The 18,143-nt window shown below is 42.8% G+C and overlaps 1 protein-coding gene across 2 annotated transcripts in view; it reads left to right on the top strand.

Annotated features, from left to right (window-relative positions):
* The window catches only part of ACSL3 (acyl-CoA synthetase long chain family member 3), a 59,846-nt gene that overhangs the window by 22,396 nt on the left and 19,307 nt on the right, over positions 1-18,143 (top strand). For both annotated transcript variants that reach the window (XM_045854206.1, XM_045854198.1), the window contains exons 3-4: positions 8,588-9,005; positions 17,029-17,206. In XM_045854206.1, coding sequence (XP_045710162.1) covers positions 8,628-9,005; positions 17,029-17,206 — 556 coding nt within the window. In that variant the 5' untranslated portion in view covers positions 8,588-8,627. The remainder of the gene's footprint in view (positions 1-8,587; positions 9,006-17,028; positions 17,207-18,143) is intronic.

Genomic DNA, 18,143 nt, shown 5'->3' with positions numbered 1-18,143 from the left:
CTGTTATTTTGGCTACTATAATAAAAGGACTAAAAAAGGTTTAAAAGTTACAATAGACAGCTGAAGATTACAGAAAGTTATTTAGCTCTGCTCAGTTGATTTAAAGTTTTTAATTTAAATATATTCATGACAAGAACTTTCTGGCTTTTCTTCTTTTCTCCTCCATTTCTCTGTCCCAATATATGTCTTTATGGCCCAAATTTTATTTTCTAAGGTTAGAATAAATACAAGCTTAGTAGTTTCCTTAAAAAAAACCAAACACCAAACTCACCTTTAGCAGGAACCTAAACAACAAAACAAAGAAACAAGCAAAATATAGCCAAAGACACTGAAATAGAGGACAGGCTGACAGTGACCAGAGGGGAGAGAAGAGGGAATTTCACGGGAGAATGGGAAGGGTTCACAGGAACAAATTTAGAGGACACATGGACAAGAACTGGGGGGAGGGTGGTGATGGGAGGGAAGTGGGGAGGGTTGGGTGGGTGGGCTGGAATAGGAGTAGAGGGGAGAAAACTGTACTTGAACAATGATTAAAATAAAAAAAAACTAATTTTTAAATCAGAGTTTCTAGTTGTGAATTGAAAATTTATCTAATCCAGATGGTGCTATGACTCAGTGCTCTAATAGTGTCTTTAATTGACGTTCTGGTCCAGCATTTCTGGACCTTTTTATATGGAGGAAGTACTTACATGAATTAATGGTCTTGATTTTCCAGCTGTACACTCTAATTTTTATTCATAGAGAGTTGATAGCTGTGGGATCAGAGTTGAAATCTTCAAGATTGTTACAGATTGTGTTAGTACTTAGGGTTTTAGAAAGGAAAAATTCTTTTTTTTTTCTTCCAGTAAAAGTGGGAGTGAGAACCACTGTGTTACATAGTACTGAGTTCTTATTAAACTCAGGCAAATACAAATATTGCAATGAAAATAAGAATATTCACTGAGAGTTTTCAGATTTTGGAGGGGTCAAGTGGGGAGAAAAAGATAAGTGTTTCATTTGTGCTTACAAAGATATATCAATAATTTACCAGATTGCTCTAAGTCATAGATAGCTTAAAGAGAAAAGGTTTCCTAATATCTGGAAAATAAAATATTAAAGAACCAGTACCGTTTCAAATAAAAAGTCATAAAATTATAATCATCCTTAAATTCAGTCTCATTAAGTCTTACTGATCTTAATCTTTTTGTTAGAAATTTTATGAATCCAGTTTTTCAGATTTCGGCAAATCCTTACCCAGTTCAAAGGTATGATCTTAAAATTTGTCAGAAACCTGTTTTTAGTATATCAGAGTCCTCCCCATGAATCTCTGAAGATGAAATATATTTGCAAAAAAGTATGAGTAACACGATGACTCTCTGAAAATGACATGGTTAAAGATCTCTGATTGTATTGCAATTGACAAAGAAATTTGCTTTTCTCTGAAACAGCATTTTCAGATAACAAGTAGAATTACAACTGAAAACATTATATCAAGAGATTGTAGAGTATTAGAAATTTTATATAATTTCTGGAACATTCATTTTTAACAATATATTCATAAAAATACAATATTCATTCATTCATTCATTCATTCATTTATTTTAGAGAGAGAGGAAAGGAGGGAGAAAGGGAGAGAAACATTGATGTGCCAGAGAAACATTAATTGGTAGCCTCTTGCGTGCCCCCTGCTGGGGACCTGTTCTTCAACCCAGGCATGTGCCCCGATTGGGAATTGAACTGGGTACCCTTTGGTTTGCAGGCTGGCACTTGATCCACTGAGCCACACCAGCCAGGGCTAATTATTTATTTGACAAAAATTTCCATGTAATTTTAGCATATCAAATAGACCTAATTAATTTTATTTCCCCTTTTAAGGGGAAATAAAGACAGAGATGTCCTTTGAAATTCTTCAGAGATGTTTTAAAAAATATTTTTATTTGTTGATTTTAGAGAAGGAGAGAAGGTAGGGGTGAACTTGATTGGTTGTTGCACCCATTTATGTGCTTCTTGCATGTGCTGTGATAGGGGAGTGAACCCAAAGTATCCAGATGACGCTCTAACCGACTGAGCTACCTGGCCAGGGCCAGGGATCTTTCTGAAAAATTTCAAAGTTATTTTCAGGCTAAAAGCACAATTTAATTTTTTTATGGGAAGTTTGTCAAATATATCAGAAGTTTTAAAACACTTGGTCAAATAGGATTGTAGGTCACTCATGGTGAATACTTAGTTCTTAATCGTGGTGACAAAGACTTCACAGGCAAACACAGAAAGTTAAATAGTTATAAGTAAAATGTAGCTTTTTAAATATTAAGACAACTTGGTTGACCGGAGTAATCAAAGACCTGATGATATAGAGAGCACAGGATATCATTTTAATAATACACAAAATCTTTACATTCTCTTTGTGATGTCTTATTTAAGAGCAAACCAAAAGGTAACTCAGCTTCTCTGCTGGACTCTCCCTGAAAAGGATGACCATTCAGCTCTTGGGTCCTCACCACAAGTCACCTGACCCAGTTCCAGTACTTCCCCTTGCTCCAAATGAGGAGTGTAACCCCAGACAGGGCTGTAAACACCATCAGTATGCTGAGAACTCCCCAAAGTTACCTTTCACAAAGTTGGACTATGCTTTCCCCAAACCCATTCTCCTGCAGTCTTCCCTTTCTTTCTCAGTAAATGACAGCTCTTTTTTTTGTCTTTCAATGTCTGAAGCCAAAGGCCTTAGTCACTTTTGACTCTTCCTTCTTTCTCACGGCACGTGAGGCTGCACTTTCAAAACAGTCAGAATTGGGTCATTTCTCACTACTTCCTTCGTCCTTGCTCTGGCCTGAGCTGCTGTCACCTCCCATCCAATCTCTGCTCAGGCTCCCAACCAGTGTCCTTGCTTCCTCGGCGCCCAGAGGCACCCTGTTTTTCATGGTAGGTCAGATGATTTCATCCCTGTCAGCACAGCTCTCATGGCAGTTTGGGGGCGCTTTGGCATCTGGCCCCCTCTTCCCCTAGGCTCTCGGACCTCATCTCCTTTCTCTGTCCCCCGTCCTCCCTGGGCTCCGCTGGAACCCCCTCCTCCTAGGTGTCCATGCGCGCCCCTCTCTCACTGTCTGCTCCTGACATGCGAGATGCCTTTGCCTAACCACCCTGCAGAGCAGCAGCCCTCTCTCTCCTCCGCTGGTCTTCATCCTCTTTAGCTTGCCTTGTTAGCGTGCCTTTCCTCAGGATGCTTAGCTGTTTGTTCATGGTCTGTTCACCTCTCATGTTTGGGTCACGGCTGTGACTTGTTCTCTGGAAGAGTGCCTGGTGTGAAGTCTGTGTTCAGTGTTTGGGGAGTAAGTGAATAGCTGAATCCTGGTTCCTGTGTGCTTAATATGCGCTTGCTTTTCTGCGGACCAGGATTCTGAACGTGGGGTTGCAGAGTGTGTGTGTGTGTTTTAAATACTGCCAGGTTGCTTCAGTGGACTCTGGGTATTGCAATCTTTTACACGTCTGTGAAACTGTGGGATGGAAATTGGCAGGGCTCCGGTCTAATCTGGATTGCAAGTTAAGGAGAACATATTGTCAGTATGTAGTAACCATCTGCATTTCCTCTTTTTTGGCTTCTCTGTACACATTTCTTTGCCCAGTTTTCTGTTACTTTATTTTTTAATTTTTAGGGGCTTTTTGTATATTTTGTTACGTTTTTTTCCTGAATATTGTTTTCCTTTTGATATTTTAATTGTTTAATCACAGAAATGTTAAAGCTTCAGAATTAAGGTGGAGGAATAAATCTTTAAGGATTGATAGGGAAATTTTGAAAAGTAAAAGTAGTGAGGGTCTTACCAGATATTTAAAGCAGTAAGTTCTCAAGCATTCGTGTACATACAAATCTCATGGATGCCATTTCAAAGTGATCCTGCCACTTGAGTTTTCAATCTATAGGCATTGGGGAGGTGAGGGAAGGGGATAAGACACGTCTGAGGGATCATCTTTATAAAGATTCTCTAGCATAATTCTGATGCGGTTCGTTCATGGGCCGCAGTAGAGAAATACTGCTCCAGATCTGCTACATTTGGAATAGTGTGGTATTAGCACAGCAGTAGACGGATAGATCCAAGAAACAAATAGCATCCAGAAAGCACATCCAAATGTGAGTGAGAACTTATTGAAGGTGACATTTTGGTTGAGAAAAGGGAGGCTTATTTAATAAATGGTTTCAGAAAGTTCCTTTGAAAGATGAACTTACACTACGTAGATAAATAAACTCTGTTGGTTAAAGATCTAAATGGAAAAAATATGCAAAGCTTATGAAAAATGTAGGTGACTGTTAGTTTAGCTTGGGATGGAGGAGGCCTTCTTCACTATGGGAACTAGAAGCTGTGAGGGAGAAGATGAACAGATTTAATTGTCCGACTTTACCTTCTGAAAGGTGATACTCATTCTAGGGTGTGCCAACATCATAAAGTGCCTATGACCAGTTTCCTCCTCCTCTAGATTTTCCATACCCACTCCAGCAAGTAGGATGCAAAAATTTATTTTACTTAGTCTATCTAAGACATTTTAGATGCACAAATGTCTTGTGTGCATATGGCTGGTGCATCTAGGCTGCATCTGATGCCACTGAACACTTACTCCTTGACTCTCCTCTCCTGTGGCTTTTGTGACACTGTCCTCTCCAGGTTCTTGCTGTATTGTCTTTTCCGTGGGATTTGCCTCCTCTCAGTCTTGGCAGGGATTTCCCTTTCAAGTTTTCTTTTTTTTTTATTTTAAAGATTTTATTTATTTATTTTAAAGATTTTATTTATTTTTAGAGAGAGTGGAAGGGAGGGAGAAAGTGAGGGAGAGAAACATCAGTGTGTGGTTGCCTCTCGAGTGCCCCCTACTGGGGACCTAACCCGCAACCCAGCCATGTGCCCTGACTGGGAATCCAACTTGCGACCCTTTGGTTCACAGGCTGGCGCTCAAGCCACTGAGCCACACCAGCCAGGGCTCTCGTGTGTGTGTGTGTGTGTGTGTGTGTGTGTGTGTGTGTGTGTGTTTTAATCAGTGTGCTAAGACTATTCATATTTATTTATCTATTTATTATTTTTATTCCTCACCCAACCTTTACTGGGGATCGAACCTCAACCTAAGTGTGTACCTTGACCAGGAATCGAACCCACAACGTTTTGGTGTATGAATCTATGCTCCAGCCAACTGAACCACCTAACCAGGGCCCCTTTAACATTTTCTGCCCTTGATCTTGGAGATGTCCTAAAGGTTCTCACTGGGCACTTTCATTTTCCATCTCATTATGGCTCCAGTACGTCTGCTCTTCTGGCTCTGAACTTTTTTAAATTTCAGACTTTATGTATTTGAATGACTCACTGGCATCTTAAACCCATTATTTTCAAGAGTTATATTCATCTCCTTTCTACCAACCATCCAACCACTGACCAAACATTCTGTCTTGGTTGAAAGCAGCACAGTATTTCCCTGTCTTTCACTGCCACTGTGGTCATTTGTGACTGGATTCCATTCAGGACTCAGATACATACAGAAGGCCCTCACTGTATTACACAGGAATGTTCCAGCCGTTGGGAAGGGCTGGAGGAGCAGCTGCTGCCGGTGCCCCGCTCTGAGCCATCAGGCGCTGGGAGTCCCAGCTGCTGGCTCCATGCCTCACCACCACCCCAGCCTGCTAACTGGTGTAGGAGTGAAAGGTTATTTCACTTTTTTTAAAATCGAATTTCCTTGCCTCCAGTTTCTGCTGCCTTCAGGTTAGTTTTCCTCCCTATACACTTATTTTCTAAAACTATGCATCTGTGTATGTTAGAAAACAAATTAAGTTCCTTCCCCAGCCTCAAAGCCACAGCAATTGGACCTTTTCAGTTTGGGGCCTTAAACACCTGCCCTCATCTCCTCACCCCGCCCTGCTCTGCTGGGGTGGCTGAGGACTTCCGGAGCCCCTCCTGCTTCTGGTCTGGTTCAGACCGTGTGGTGCCCGTTACTCAAAATCTCTGTTCTTCTCTCCTCCTCCCCCTCAGCCTTGAAGATCCTAAGTTGCTCTTTGTTCTAAGAAGACTCAGAAAATTGTAGAACTAGCCTCCACCTTTCACTATACTCTTCCTCAAGTGCTGTTTACTCTCAGTGATCAGCACCTAGTTTGATTAGCTTTATAGTTTTAGCTCTTGTATGGTCCACTTGGAGTTAATTTTTTTGTGCGGTATAAGAAAGGGGTGTGTTTTTGTTGTTTTACGTCTGGATATCCAGTTGTTCCAGTACCATCTGTTGGACGTGCAAAGACTGATCTTTCACTGGTGGATTCTCGGGTCGCGTTGCCGTGGGCCCGGTGTCCGCAGTGCGAGGGCTTGCTCCTGGCCCTCGGCTCTGTGGCCCTGGCCTGCAGGAGTGCAGGCTGTTCTCGTGCCCCTGCCGGGCTGTCCTGATCGCTGCTGCTTTACAGTGAGCTTGGGATTCAGCTTTGCTGTTTTTCAAGGTTAAATTTTGGCTGTTTCAGCTACTTGGAACTGTCATACGAACTTTAGGATTAGCTTACAGATTTCTGTACAAAGGCCAGCAAAAATTTTGTTAAGAATTGTGTTGAATTTGTGTATCAATTTGGGGAATGTTGCCATTTTAATAGTATTGTCTTACCATAGACAGGATGCTTTTCTGTTTATTTACATCTTAGTATCTTTAAATAATTTTTTGTGGTTTTCACAGTACAAATTTTGTACTTCTTACTGTAGCTGATCTTAAGTGTGGTAAATATTCTTTTCCTAACTTCATATTATGAATATCCATTGCTAGTGTATAGAAATAAAATATTTTTGTATGTTCACCTTACATCCTGCAACCTTTGTTGAATTCTTTGTTGTATTAGTTTTTTAGTGGATTACTTGGGATTTTCTTTTTTTTAGGGGCATTTTAAAACCTTTTTTTATTATGAAGAAAACAATACAGAAAAGTAGAGAGAATAACATGATGAATCTCCACATACTTGCTCCTGAGATTTAACAGTTATTAATATTTAGCCATATTTGATTTACCGGTTTTAACTGAAGTGCCACGATATAAAATGATAGACATTAGGATGCTTTACCCTGAAGTAGCTCAGTGTGTGTGTCTACTCTGCCATCTTGACCGGAGGGTCCCCTGGGGTTTTCTGTATGTATAATCTTACCATCTATAGGTAAAGATACGTTTTTGTGAGACATCATTCTCCTGGGTCATTAAGGTGCATCTGTTCTTGCAGCTCCGACTTCCTGGAGGTGGCAGGCCCTTTGTTTTCACTGTGCCCTCTTCCTCTGCAGGAACCTTCAGGGGCTCCCCATGCCCTTCATGGCAGAAGCCCAGATTCCCTGGACTCATTGTCCAGAGCACTACTCCACACACCGTCAGAAAGCAGCCTGGTGGGGAACAGAGCCCTGGGATCCGCCAGGACTCTTGGCTTTTCACCAGCTGTGTGTGGGCAGATTTGCAGGTGTTTTTATCTTGTGAGACTGCAGAGCTGGACTTTTAATTTTTTAAAGCATTATTATCTTTAGTTCTTTGAACATATTGTAATAGCCATTCTGACGTTTTGTCTGTTAAATTTGACATTTGGGCCCTTTGAAGGATGATTTCTATTGCCTTTTTTCCTCATGTATAAATGGGTCAGGCATTCCTGTTTATTTGCCTGCCTTGTGATTTTTTGGTTTAAGTTGGATATTTAGATGTTTTATAGCAATTTGGAATTCTGATGCTGAATTCTGATTCTTTCCTTCCCTTTTCCACAGCCTCTTGTCTTGCTGGTATTTGCTTGCTTATTTGTTTAGTAATTGTTGGCGGGCCTGTTGCAGTGAAGTTTATCTTTTTCTGCAGCGTGCATCCTCTGTGGCTCTGCAGAGGGCACAGCCTAGTCTGCGTGCTGCGCACAGTGGGGTTTGTCCCTCTCTCCCAGTGACTGTGTAGGCTTCATGAGGGAGAGGACTCAGACTTTTATTCACTGTTAAAATTCCTTGTGCTTCCAATTGTATCTGACACACAGTAGACTTTCAGAAAATTTGATGAATGCGGAGTGTAAGATGACCAAAGTTTACTGCCTTCTTGCTTCCTAGTGTAGAGGCTTAAATTGACGAATATCTAGAACCACTATGGGAAGTGAATTTCACATTTGCTTACTCCAGTTGGCTTGTTGCTGCCTAGAGGGAGGGAGTGGGGGCTCACTGGGAAAGAACACAGAGATGAGCAGTAGCCTGTCCGGGCCCGGGAGAGGAGAGTGTGGTGGATATGCCAGGTGCTGCCATCCTCAATGTAAAGAGACTGAAGAACAGGAAATGGGTACATTTTTGGTCTCCATTCTTTAGCAGGGCTTCTGGCTTGTTCCCTCCTCACCTCTGGGAAGTGTTTGTGGGTACTTGGGGTTAGTTTGGAGAAGCTACCTGTTCACAGAATGATGTGGGAACTTTTTTGTGGCAGCTCCATTGTTAGTAGGTAGGGTACAGACGAGTCTCTTAGGAATGTCAGGCATGGACAGACTGCACTGGGGCCAGTATACTAGCTGCTGCTTGATGGAAAAAAAGAAACTTCATTTGCCTTCCTAATAAGATTTTTTCTTTAAAATTATTTAAAGATGATTTTGAATTAATATTTTTCTTTCTCTTCCTTCTAGATTCTTATGGAAATCTGTTAGTCCTACTTTTTGAGCACTTATGAATAACCACGTATCTTCGGCACCATCTACCATGAAGCTAAAACAGACCATCAACCCCATTCTTTTATATTTCATACGCTTTATAGTATTACTTTATACTATTATAACATACATTCCATATTATTTTTTGTCCGAGTCGAGGCAAGAAAAATCAAACCAAATTAAAGCAAAGCCCGTAAATTCAAAACCCGGATCTGCATACAGATCTGTTAACAGTCTGAATGGCTTGGCCTCAGTGTTGTACCCTGGATGTGACACACTTGATAAGGTTTTTATGTACGCAAAAAACAAATTTAAGGACAAAAGACTCTTGGGAACCCGTGAAGTTTTAAATGAGGAAGATGAAGTACAACCAAATGGAAAAATCTTTAAAAAGGTAAGGCGATGATGATCCGGTGCCTCTGAATTGTCTCTGTATGAAATGTACTTCGGGGAGTGGCGGCAGGGGACCGGCCTGGCCTGCTCCTGTTGGGCCATGCTGACGTGGCAGGGGGAGCAGCGTGGGAAGGGATACACTGTGTGTTCTTACCTCTTTCGTACTTCCCGGCACTGTGTGTATTGTCCTGCGTTTTCACAGAGACGTTGAGAACACCCCTTGGAGGGGGCACTTCTGAATCTGCGTGCCTCCTAGGTCTTGTTCTGGAACATCTAGGGCAGTTGTGGGCATAAAACCCGGAACTCCTGGTAGTTCCAAAAGCACCTGTGTGTGCTTGAGATTGCTCTGGCTTTTAGGGCGCGTGGGAACCACTGTTTCTGATTGTACTGTAGCCTCCGTTGGAACTCACAATGTCTTGGTTCTTTGGTTGTGGCAGTTGCATGGGTTTTAAGGATGTCTTTTCACAGAAGAACCTGCCCTCATCGATTTGAAAGGGGGTCAGACATCCCCCGGGGCAGTGTGACACAGTGGGTGAGAGTCTGGGCTCCACGGCCAGACTGCGAGTGGATTTGCATCTCAGCTGGTGTACTTACTAGCTGTGTGACATAGTTAAAAATTTGCCTCAGTTTTTTTACTTGTAACATGGGGATCACGATCATTGCTGATGTTTATTAGCACTTCTTCGAGCCAGGCTGTTGTAAGAGCTTTGCATATATCAACTTAGTTAAGATGGACAATAGCTGAATGAGTTAGTGGTACCATCCTTACTTTACAGATGACCACAGGGAGGCACAGGTAGGTCGGGTAACCTACCCAAGGACATTACAGCTGCAGGTGGCGAAGCTGGAAGTGGAACCCAGGCTGTCTCCCTCCTTCCCCTTTAAACTAATCCCTGCTCTCACAGTGGTGGAGAGGATTAAGTGAATGTGTCACACACACACACACACACACACACACACACACAGTACAGTTTGTGGCGTCTAGTGTAAAGGCTGTAGTGTTTATTACTATAGCTGGGATTTGGAAAAAGTATGAGTGAATACAGACTAACATGAGGGGGTGCTGCAGCACTGTGAAGGGTAAGTATAGAAATGGCATGAAAATGCTGTTTTTGAACTTGGATACGTGACTTTGTTATAAGCAGTTCCTGAGGTCCCTGTAAGTAAAAATTGAAGATAAAAGTTTTTTAGAGGCAATAAGGTGATCTGTAGTTGCTTGATGATTTGGTCAGGTTATAGGTTTAATACCTGTTTGGCCAAGTTACCTTGTACCCCCTTTTCCCGAACTACATCCTGACTCCAGCTGCTTTTTTTAAATCAGTCATGAAGAAGCTCTCAGGTCTTGGAGGAAAGTCCAAGTAATCACACTAGGGAATAAAATACTCAAGAGTTCTTCCTGTTACTGCAGGACCAAGGGGACGTTGTTTAACCTAATTCATGGTCCTTTAACTTTGGCACTTACCATATGAATTCCATAGTCCTTCTAACCATAAGAGGTGACAAGCAAGTTGATGTCAGTAACTCCCAGAAGTTGCAAACATTGGTTTAACTCGAGGCAGGCATCTGTGAGTATTCCTCAGCTTTAAACAGAGTGATCTTTTCCCTTGTTCTGCTGGGGCAGCCCTGGTTCATGCTCGTTGTTCTGACGCTGTCGGTGCCCCTGACGGTCTCATAAGTGCTTTGGATCATTTTGTGGTCAGTCCACTTTCAAGGCCTATTCCCTGTTTCTTTTACTGACTTAATTTTGACTCACTTAAATGAATTTTTTCTACTAAATTAACCCAAGTTCTAGCTGGAGTTTATAGCACATTTCTAGAAATTGAAGTCATGTGGTTAAGCATGTTTGATTATTCTGTAGCCTATAGGTTATAATTTGCAAAATGTATTTTATCATAACGATGCCTGGTTTTTGTCATATTTAGTTGCCACTTTTTATGGTATATCAGCCTTGATTCTGTCTCTGAGAGATCTTGGAAGTTATAAATGCTGTTTGAATTCAAAGATTGGGTTCTTTTATTTTAAATCTAAGCACGTTATAACAAGTCATATTAAGTAGGAAGCTTATTCTACACATTATAGGCTTATATGGAGCTAGCACCATTTTTTTAGTCATCAGTCAATACTCATAAACTATTTCCCAAATTTGTAAAAAGGAGAAAAACATGGTGAATATGAAATTTATTCGTAGTTCAGGTATCAGTATCCTTAAGACAAAACAAAACCCCAGCGCTGCCCCAGTTGTTCGGAAATGTGGACGGACACAGCACACCGGACACAGAGGAGTCCTCCCCTGCGTGGGTTTGCTTACGTCTCCGCATGTGGCTCCTTCCGCCTGCTCCCAACCCGGTGCTCTGTAGTCATGGTTTATTTGATGAGCAAGGATTTGAACTCAAGTAGAAAAGTTAAAAGGTGAGGAAAACTTGCTAGTCGGCATTGTTTTCTGTCTGTACCACCTTACCCTCAGGTCTGCCTGCCTGCTGTTGACATTTGCCATCAGGTTCAGAAGTCAATATAAACGGATGTAGAAAGTATCACCATACTATACTAAAACACACTGTATTTTCTTTGTTTGAGATTAGGCTCATGAGACGAGATCAGGCTGGTTCAGGGTTATATGGCCATAGATGCGCATCATTAGAAAGTTATTGAACTTTCAGGGTTCCTGTGTACAAAATGAGGCAGGTATTTTCTGTCAGCCTCCCTTGGTGAGAAAGGGTGCAGTCACCGGTCCACTGAGGCTGGTGTCCGTTGGTCTGCGTGGCAGCCGTGGGCAGGTCTGCAGACTGGACCGTGGTATGTGTCTCCACTGGGTGTTAAACAGCTAGGCTTTTGTGTCCCTCTTGGTTTCTTATTTCCACCCATCGTGTTGCAGCAGTAAACAGCCTCTGCTCCGACAGGCTGATGGAGGGGGACCATTCACAGCTGATGTAAGAGGGGGCGCCTAGGTGGTGTGGCTTCTGCCCGGGGTGCTTGCCAATGTGGAGCGCAGATGTGTTTCTGACAAAGTGTCTTCATTTCATAGTTTCCGTATTTGAAGACAGTCCTTAATTGGGAAAGAAAGCTAATGATGTAGCAATATCTCAGAGTTTCCACCCTTTTGTGAGGGACTGAGCTTTGGGAGTTAACCCTAGAATGTATCTGATATGGTTGAAGCAAAGTTACTCAGACCTTTATTTCCAATTAATAACTCTGAAGCTTTCTGTCCATCTTATTTTACAAGTCTGTTTTGAGCTACCAAGGGAGGGAAAGCAGAAGAAAAAAGGCAGTGTGAGGATTCTTATCTTCCCACCTGTCTCCAGGGGGCACAGATAAAAAGACAGAAGGCAGAGAAGCAGTGGCTGCAGCACTTGAGGCTCAGCAAGCTTTTTCAGGTCTATTGTCACATTATTTTAAGTGTCACCCGATTGCACTGAATTGCACCGTCCAGCATCTGTTGAAATGAAGAGCAGGGAAGTGTTGGCTTCCAGAGCAGCTCTAAAGTACCTGTGCCCGAAATAGAACAGAGAGGCAAAGAATAAAATAACTTTACAGTGGAACAGAAAAAAGCACAAGGCTGGTTCAAACATTATGTTCTAACTGCCAGCAACACTGTAAATTTTTTTCTTATATTTTATACACATTAGGTAGGAGAAAACAGAAGCAGTTACGTAATCAGAGTGCTTAAAAAGAGGTTTCACTCTGACATTCCTTCTAAATTGATCCAAAAAGGTAACAGAAATCCTTAATTCTTTGCTTTCTTTCCTCCTCTGAAAGTCTGCTTTTGTGTCCTGTCTTACTGCAGCGTTGTATTTCTTATCCTGTTTGCATGTGTTTATAAGGTTTATGTCCTGACTTACTAGGACACTGACATCGTAATTAACGTATACAATGGTTGGTCTCGTTGCTGGGTTTGTGTGGTTATTACATCACTCTCCCCTGGGTCTCCCCAACCAGAACTGTGGGTTTGCCTTTCCCTCCTTGTTCCTCTCTGTCAGCCCCCTTTGCTAGAGGCTCCATCTGCACCCAGTGGCTCAGATCAGATAATCGGGAGTCTGGTTTTTTTCCCCATTACACCCACCCTCTCCCCTCTTTTTAAAACAAGTCTCATGCTTCCACTCTTGCCCCCTATTCCAACCTACATACACCAAGCAGCCGAAGAAGCGCTCTGTCACCGCCAGGCCACTGTCCCCCACCCATTGACATCCCAGCTCCCTTCCCTAGTGCAGGTGGAGCAGTGTGATTTAGTCCTTAGTTCCTGGAATGAGTCTGCCCGGGTTGTCGTCTTAATGCCTCACTTGTAATAGCTGTGTGACTTCACGAAGTTGCACTTTTTCTGTGCCTTGGTATTCTCGTATGTAAAACAGGCGTAGTACCAGTGGCTGTCTCTTCGAGTTACCCTGAGAGTTGGGTAAGCTAGTTCTTGCAGCGCACGAACACACAGCAAACGCCAGTGCAGGCTCCCTGCCTTCATCATTGCCATCACCATGACAATTCCCAACCATCCAGGTTTCTCGAACATTTGCACTTTCTGTGCCTCCTTCGCAATAATTTCAGTATAATGATGTTTATTTGCAGAGAGAAAGGTTATATGAAGCCAGCTGTATTTTGCTAAAGAAGGCAGCAAAGTGTGTAATTTTGAACTATTTCTCAGGTTGGGCTCTCAGTTATTCAAAACTTGATCTTAATAGACTGTCTCATTCTTCAGGGTCCCGAATCGTGAAGTATTTGTGTGCTTTTATAGAATGTTCTATATGTTATCTTTATTTATTTTTGTAGTTTTCTTTCGAGATAACAGACTCATTATCAGTGTTATCAGATGTGTAATTTCACATGGTCTTGAACAAGGTAAACAAGTGTTTGTGTCCCAGGCGGTGATAGTCTGAGTGCTAACATTGGTGTTACACACGTGTGTGTCACACCTGTCGTGGAATAGAAATCCAGCCAGCTAGCCGTGAGAGAGGAAAGTGACTGCAGGGATCATCCCAGTCCGCCCCTTAAGTTTACAGACAAGGAAACCGCTCAGAGACTCCACTCCCACATTCTTTTTCCTGACCCTCAGAAAACCCAGCGTACTGGTGTCTCACGTGGGTCACGGCTGAGAACATTTGAGAAGTCCTAGGCAAAGGAAGTGTGCGATTGAGTGGTGTCAGAACAAAAGTAGCTAAATGATCAGACGGACATGGTTTGTTTTTAAAGCATTTTTTAAAAAATGCGGCTGCTGGGGGAGAGAGCAGTCGAAGACTCCCTCCAGGCCCGGAGTGAACTGAAGTTGTGTTCGACTGCACCACCCATTCCACACACTTGGCAGATAATCGCTGAGCACCTGCTGTGCTAGGTACTACTGCGGGCACCGGGGACGGTGGTGAACCAGACACATAGGCTGCTCCTTGTGCGTCTTATTTGTATGGAAGAAAGAGAGGCAGTTAATCATGCGTTTATAGATTTGCCGAGCAACTGTGAAGAAATGAGGCCGACTGGAGATTGCATGTAGCCTCTCTGTGTAGGCCGGGGCTACGTGGAGGCCTGAATGATGAGGAGGGTCCAGGCAATGACCCTTGTGTGCAGTGGGACAGGGCAGTGCAGTGGCTTTAAAGCAGGGGGGCGCCCAGCTGGCTGTGGCAGTTGACGGGCAGAGTCTAAGGAGGCATTCGGATGAGGGGGAGAGTGGGCCTGCTCCAGTTCTGTGCCCTCCGTGCCTTTCTTGTCTCCTGCTAGTTTTGCCCTGGCCCATCCAGCTTGAAGGTCAGAAAGGACAACGTTCAATTCACAGGAAGTGAGTTGGGGCGGAGGGCTTGAGATGAGCACAGGGACACCTGCAGCGCTGGGTCCCCCAGGGCCTTGTGGGCTCGGGTGAGGTTTGTGGACTCCATGCTGATGGACAGGGAACGCACCGTAGAGTATTCATCGGAGCGCTGAGTTCACATGTGTGTATTTTTAAAGAAACCACTTACAAATTTAGCAAGAATGAGTAGTAGGGGAGTAAGAATGAAAGCAGGTTGGCCAGTCACATTCATTAGTTCAGGGGGGAGATGGCCTAGGGTGGCCAGGCCCGGGGATGGAAATTTGGGGTGCTCTTCAAGGCACAGTCCTTGTGACTTTCGCTTTTGTCAGGGACACCTCCGCCGTTGTGGCACCGGAGGGACTCTGCCAAGGGTGTGGGTACAGATGTGTGTAAGTTATTGAACTTGGTGGTAGGAAGTTAAGGGAATTTCTGTTTAATTTCTGATTTCCCGGTGAAGTATGAAACACTATCATCATCTGAAAGTGGAGGAGGGAGGCGGAGGGTAGAGCATGTTTGAGGAGCGAGCAGGTTCCCAAATTGCATTTCAGAGGGTGAGAAAAGGAATATGGCAGGAAGTGTGGCGGGGTTGCCGGGTGGTGGGGTCTGTGATTCTGGGTTTGAGGGGGTAGGTGTTCTTTAGCAGTGCCCAGGGGCACAGGACAGGGAGTAAATGAGTTTAACTTCAGGCGGGGCTCACCCTAGGGACAAAGTTAGGGTTAGAAACCTTTACAGAACAAATCAGATAAAATTATGGGGGTCCTCTAACTGTACTATGCATGGGAAAGATTACTGCTAGAAGATTCAGTGTTTTAAGGAATTGAAGTCAGATTTTGGTGATACTTGAATTAAACTCATGATTTGATTTGTTAGTCACAAGATGGCACCATCACAGGGCTTTACATATTTGGACAGAGTGTCTAATGCCTTTTTGAAGCACGTATATGCTCAGAAAACTATAGAGCCAGTCATTTAGATTCTAGAATCTAAGAGGAAGCTCATGCTTACCTTTGGAGTATAAAATTCTTAGTAATTGTAAACCAGTGCCTGCACACTTCAGCCAAATTCTCATCTGTCTTCCCACCCTCACAGAGCTCCTTTTGAAGTCATTGGAGCTCCCTGTGCTGAGCATTTCGTGGGGGTGCAGAGCAAGGTGAGAGTTTGGGACCACTAAGTTAAATATAAGTATTTTAAGTACAGTATACATTATACTGTACTTACACATCAAGTAAGTATTTCTTAAGTTTGTTACAAAGTAGAACACTAGAGGGCAGCATTTACCCTTTTTCCATTTTTATCTTAATCCAGGCTCTGGAAATCTCTTCAATGTTGTATACATTTTTGAAAATGAATATGGTTAGATAGTTTTAAGGCATGAACATATACTGATGACAAAGCCATGTTTAGGAACTGTCCCTATTTTTTCAGGGAGAGGATCTTTTAATTCAGTTTGTATATAGTTGGGGACTTACAGCCTGATCTCAGGTGGAGAAAATTCCTAAAGACGAAAATATGTTAACCCACTTTAAAAGGAGATTATTAGTAATGTAGAGTCGATGTTACCTGAACTTCTGATAAGCACAAATAGAATGTTGACATTCTAGCAATGCTGGTGAGTATTTAAGGCTTTGACAGAAGGACTTAGAAATATATAACTGGTCCCCTCCCAGTCTCAGAAATAGACTTGTTTGCTTTGCTTCTCTTGGCATCAGATGGAGGAATTGAAATCGAACAGTTACAAACATTTCTATTGGCCGGGGTCTGGCCAGTTCTCTGTTTGTGAATCATGTTTTACTATCTGATATTGAAATTCAGGAATTCATAAGTAAAGGGAAAGTAAAGTTTTGTGTCAGTAATACTTGATACTAGGCTAAACTTTCAGCTAATATACAAATCCTTTAAGTAAATAAAAACTGTAAATGAATTATTAGCATGTGACCCTTGGGCCAGAAAGGTGACTTTTTAGATCCTATCAAACCGTGAGTATTTTTTAAAACAAACAAAAAAATCCCAAAACTCCTCAAAAAACTATGGTTGAAGATTTAGCATAAAATTTGAATTGTTGTAGAAGATATCACAGAATAGCTAATTTTCAAAATAGAATTTTCACTTGCAAGCCACTTTCTGGCTTTTTGTTAAAAATAGTTTAATTACTTGCAAACATAGCTTCCTGATTTGTCAAAATTTGGAACACATCCTAGCTTTCTAGAAATTAGTATTTTGGTTATACTGAAAGCTATTTGTATGTTTTTGTTTGCTTTATCAGGTTATTCTCGGACACTACAATTGGCTCTCCTATGAAGACGTCTTCGTTAGCGCTTTCAACTTTGGAAATGGCTTACAGATGCTGGGTCAGAAGCCGAAGACCAACATCGCCATCTTCTGTGAGACCAGGGCCGAGTGGATGATCGCCGCGCAGGCGTGCTTCATGTACAACTTCCAGCGTACGTGCGTTCACTCCCCCCGGCTGCCCCTGGCTCCCCCGGCTCCCCCGGCTCCCCCCGCCCCCTTTCTGGAACAGTGACCCACGCTGCCGTGGAAGAGATGATGCTGACTTTTGTCGCAAAATATTTCCCTCTTACCAGATTAAAGCTCCCGTGGTATTTTTCACCTTGCATTCGGTCAGTGGAGGGCTTGCTATAACTTAGAGTTACTGATCTGTTTTGGAAAAGGAGCCGGTCGAGGGAGAAGCGGGGCGGTCACTGTGGTAAGGGCACTTCCTGCGTGCAGGGAGCCGTGCCTCCCGTTGCTGCCGTCTCCCAGGGTTTCCCTCTGAAGGCGGGGTGTCATGTCGTTGTGCCGCCTCTGTCAGGAGTAACGGGGGCCTCTGGAACACGTCCAGTCCTCGGACCCAGGTGCTCGGCTGAGCGGCGGCGAAGTTTCGTGTTGTCGCTGCGGGAGTGGTGTCCGTGGTGCTTCAGTCTGGGAGGCTTTAGTCCTGGAGGCGGCGCTGAGAGGTCTTGGTGCCCGAGTGTGATGCCAGGCACAGACAGTGTCTCATCCTTTACATGGGACAGAAAGGACACTGTTACCACATTTCTTGCTGTAAATGCCTTCACTGTGTTTTTTTTTAATTGGCATACCTTTTAATTTTCAAAGGTTTAGGTTTACTAAGTGTTTTTTTTGAGAAGCTTTAAAATAATTATCTCAAAGCTACTTTAAGTCTTAACTCTTGAATTAGGCAGAAAGCAAAAAAAAAAAAACCCACCTATTTAATTTCAACATTTCTAAGAATGTTTTTCTTTAGATTTTCTGCTTTAGAATAAGCAGGGTGACTCTTATTCATGCTCTTTCTAGAATGTGTAATATCTTAAATGTGATCTCCAATGTGTTATGTTATTGGTTTTTTTGTTTTGTTTTGTATTTTAGTACTAAGTAGTT

Source organism: Phyllostomus hastatus, unplaced genomic scaffold (genome assembly GCF_019186645.2).
Source record: "Phyllostomus hastatus isolate PE091 unplaced genomic scaffold, TTU_PhHast_1.1 phas_contig_137, whole genome shotgun sequence".
NCBI lineage: Eukaryota > Metazoa > Chordata > Mammalia > Chiroptera > Phyllostomidae > Phyllostomus > Phyllostomus hastatus.
Note: the sequence above shows the minus strand (reverse complement) of the source record. Positions and strands in the feature narration are given on the sequence as shown.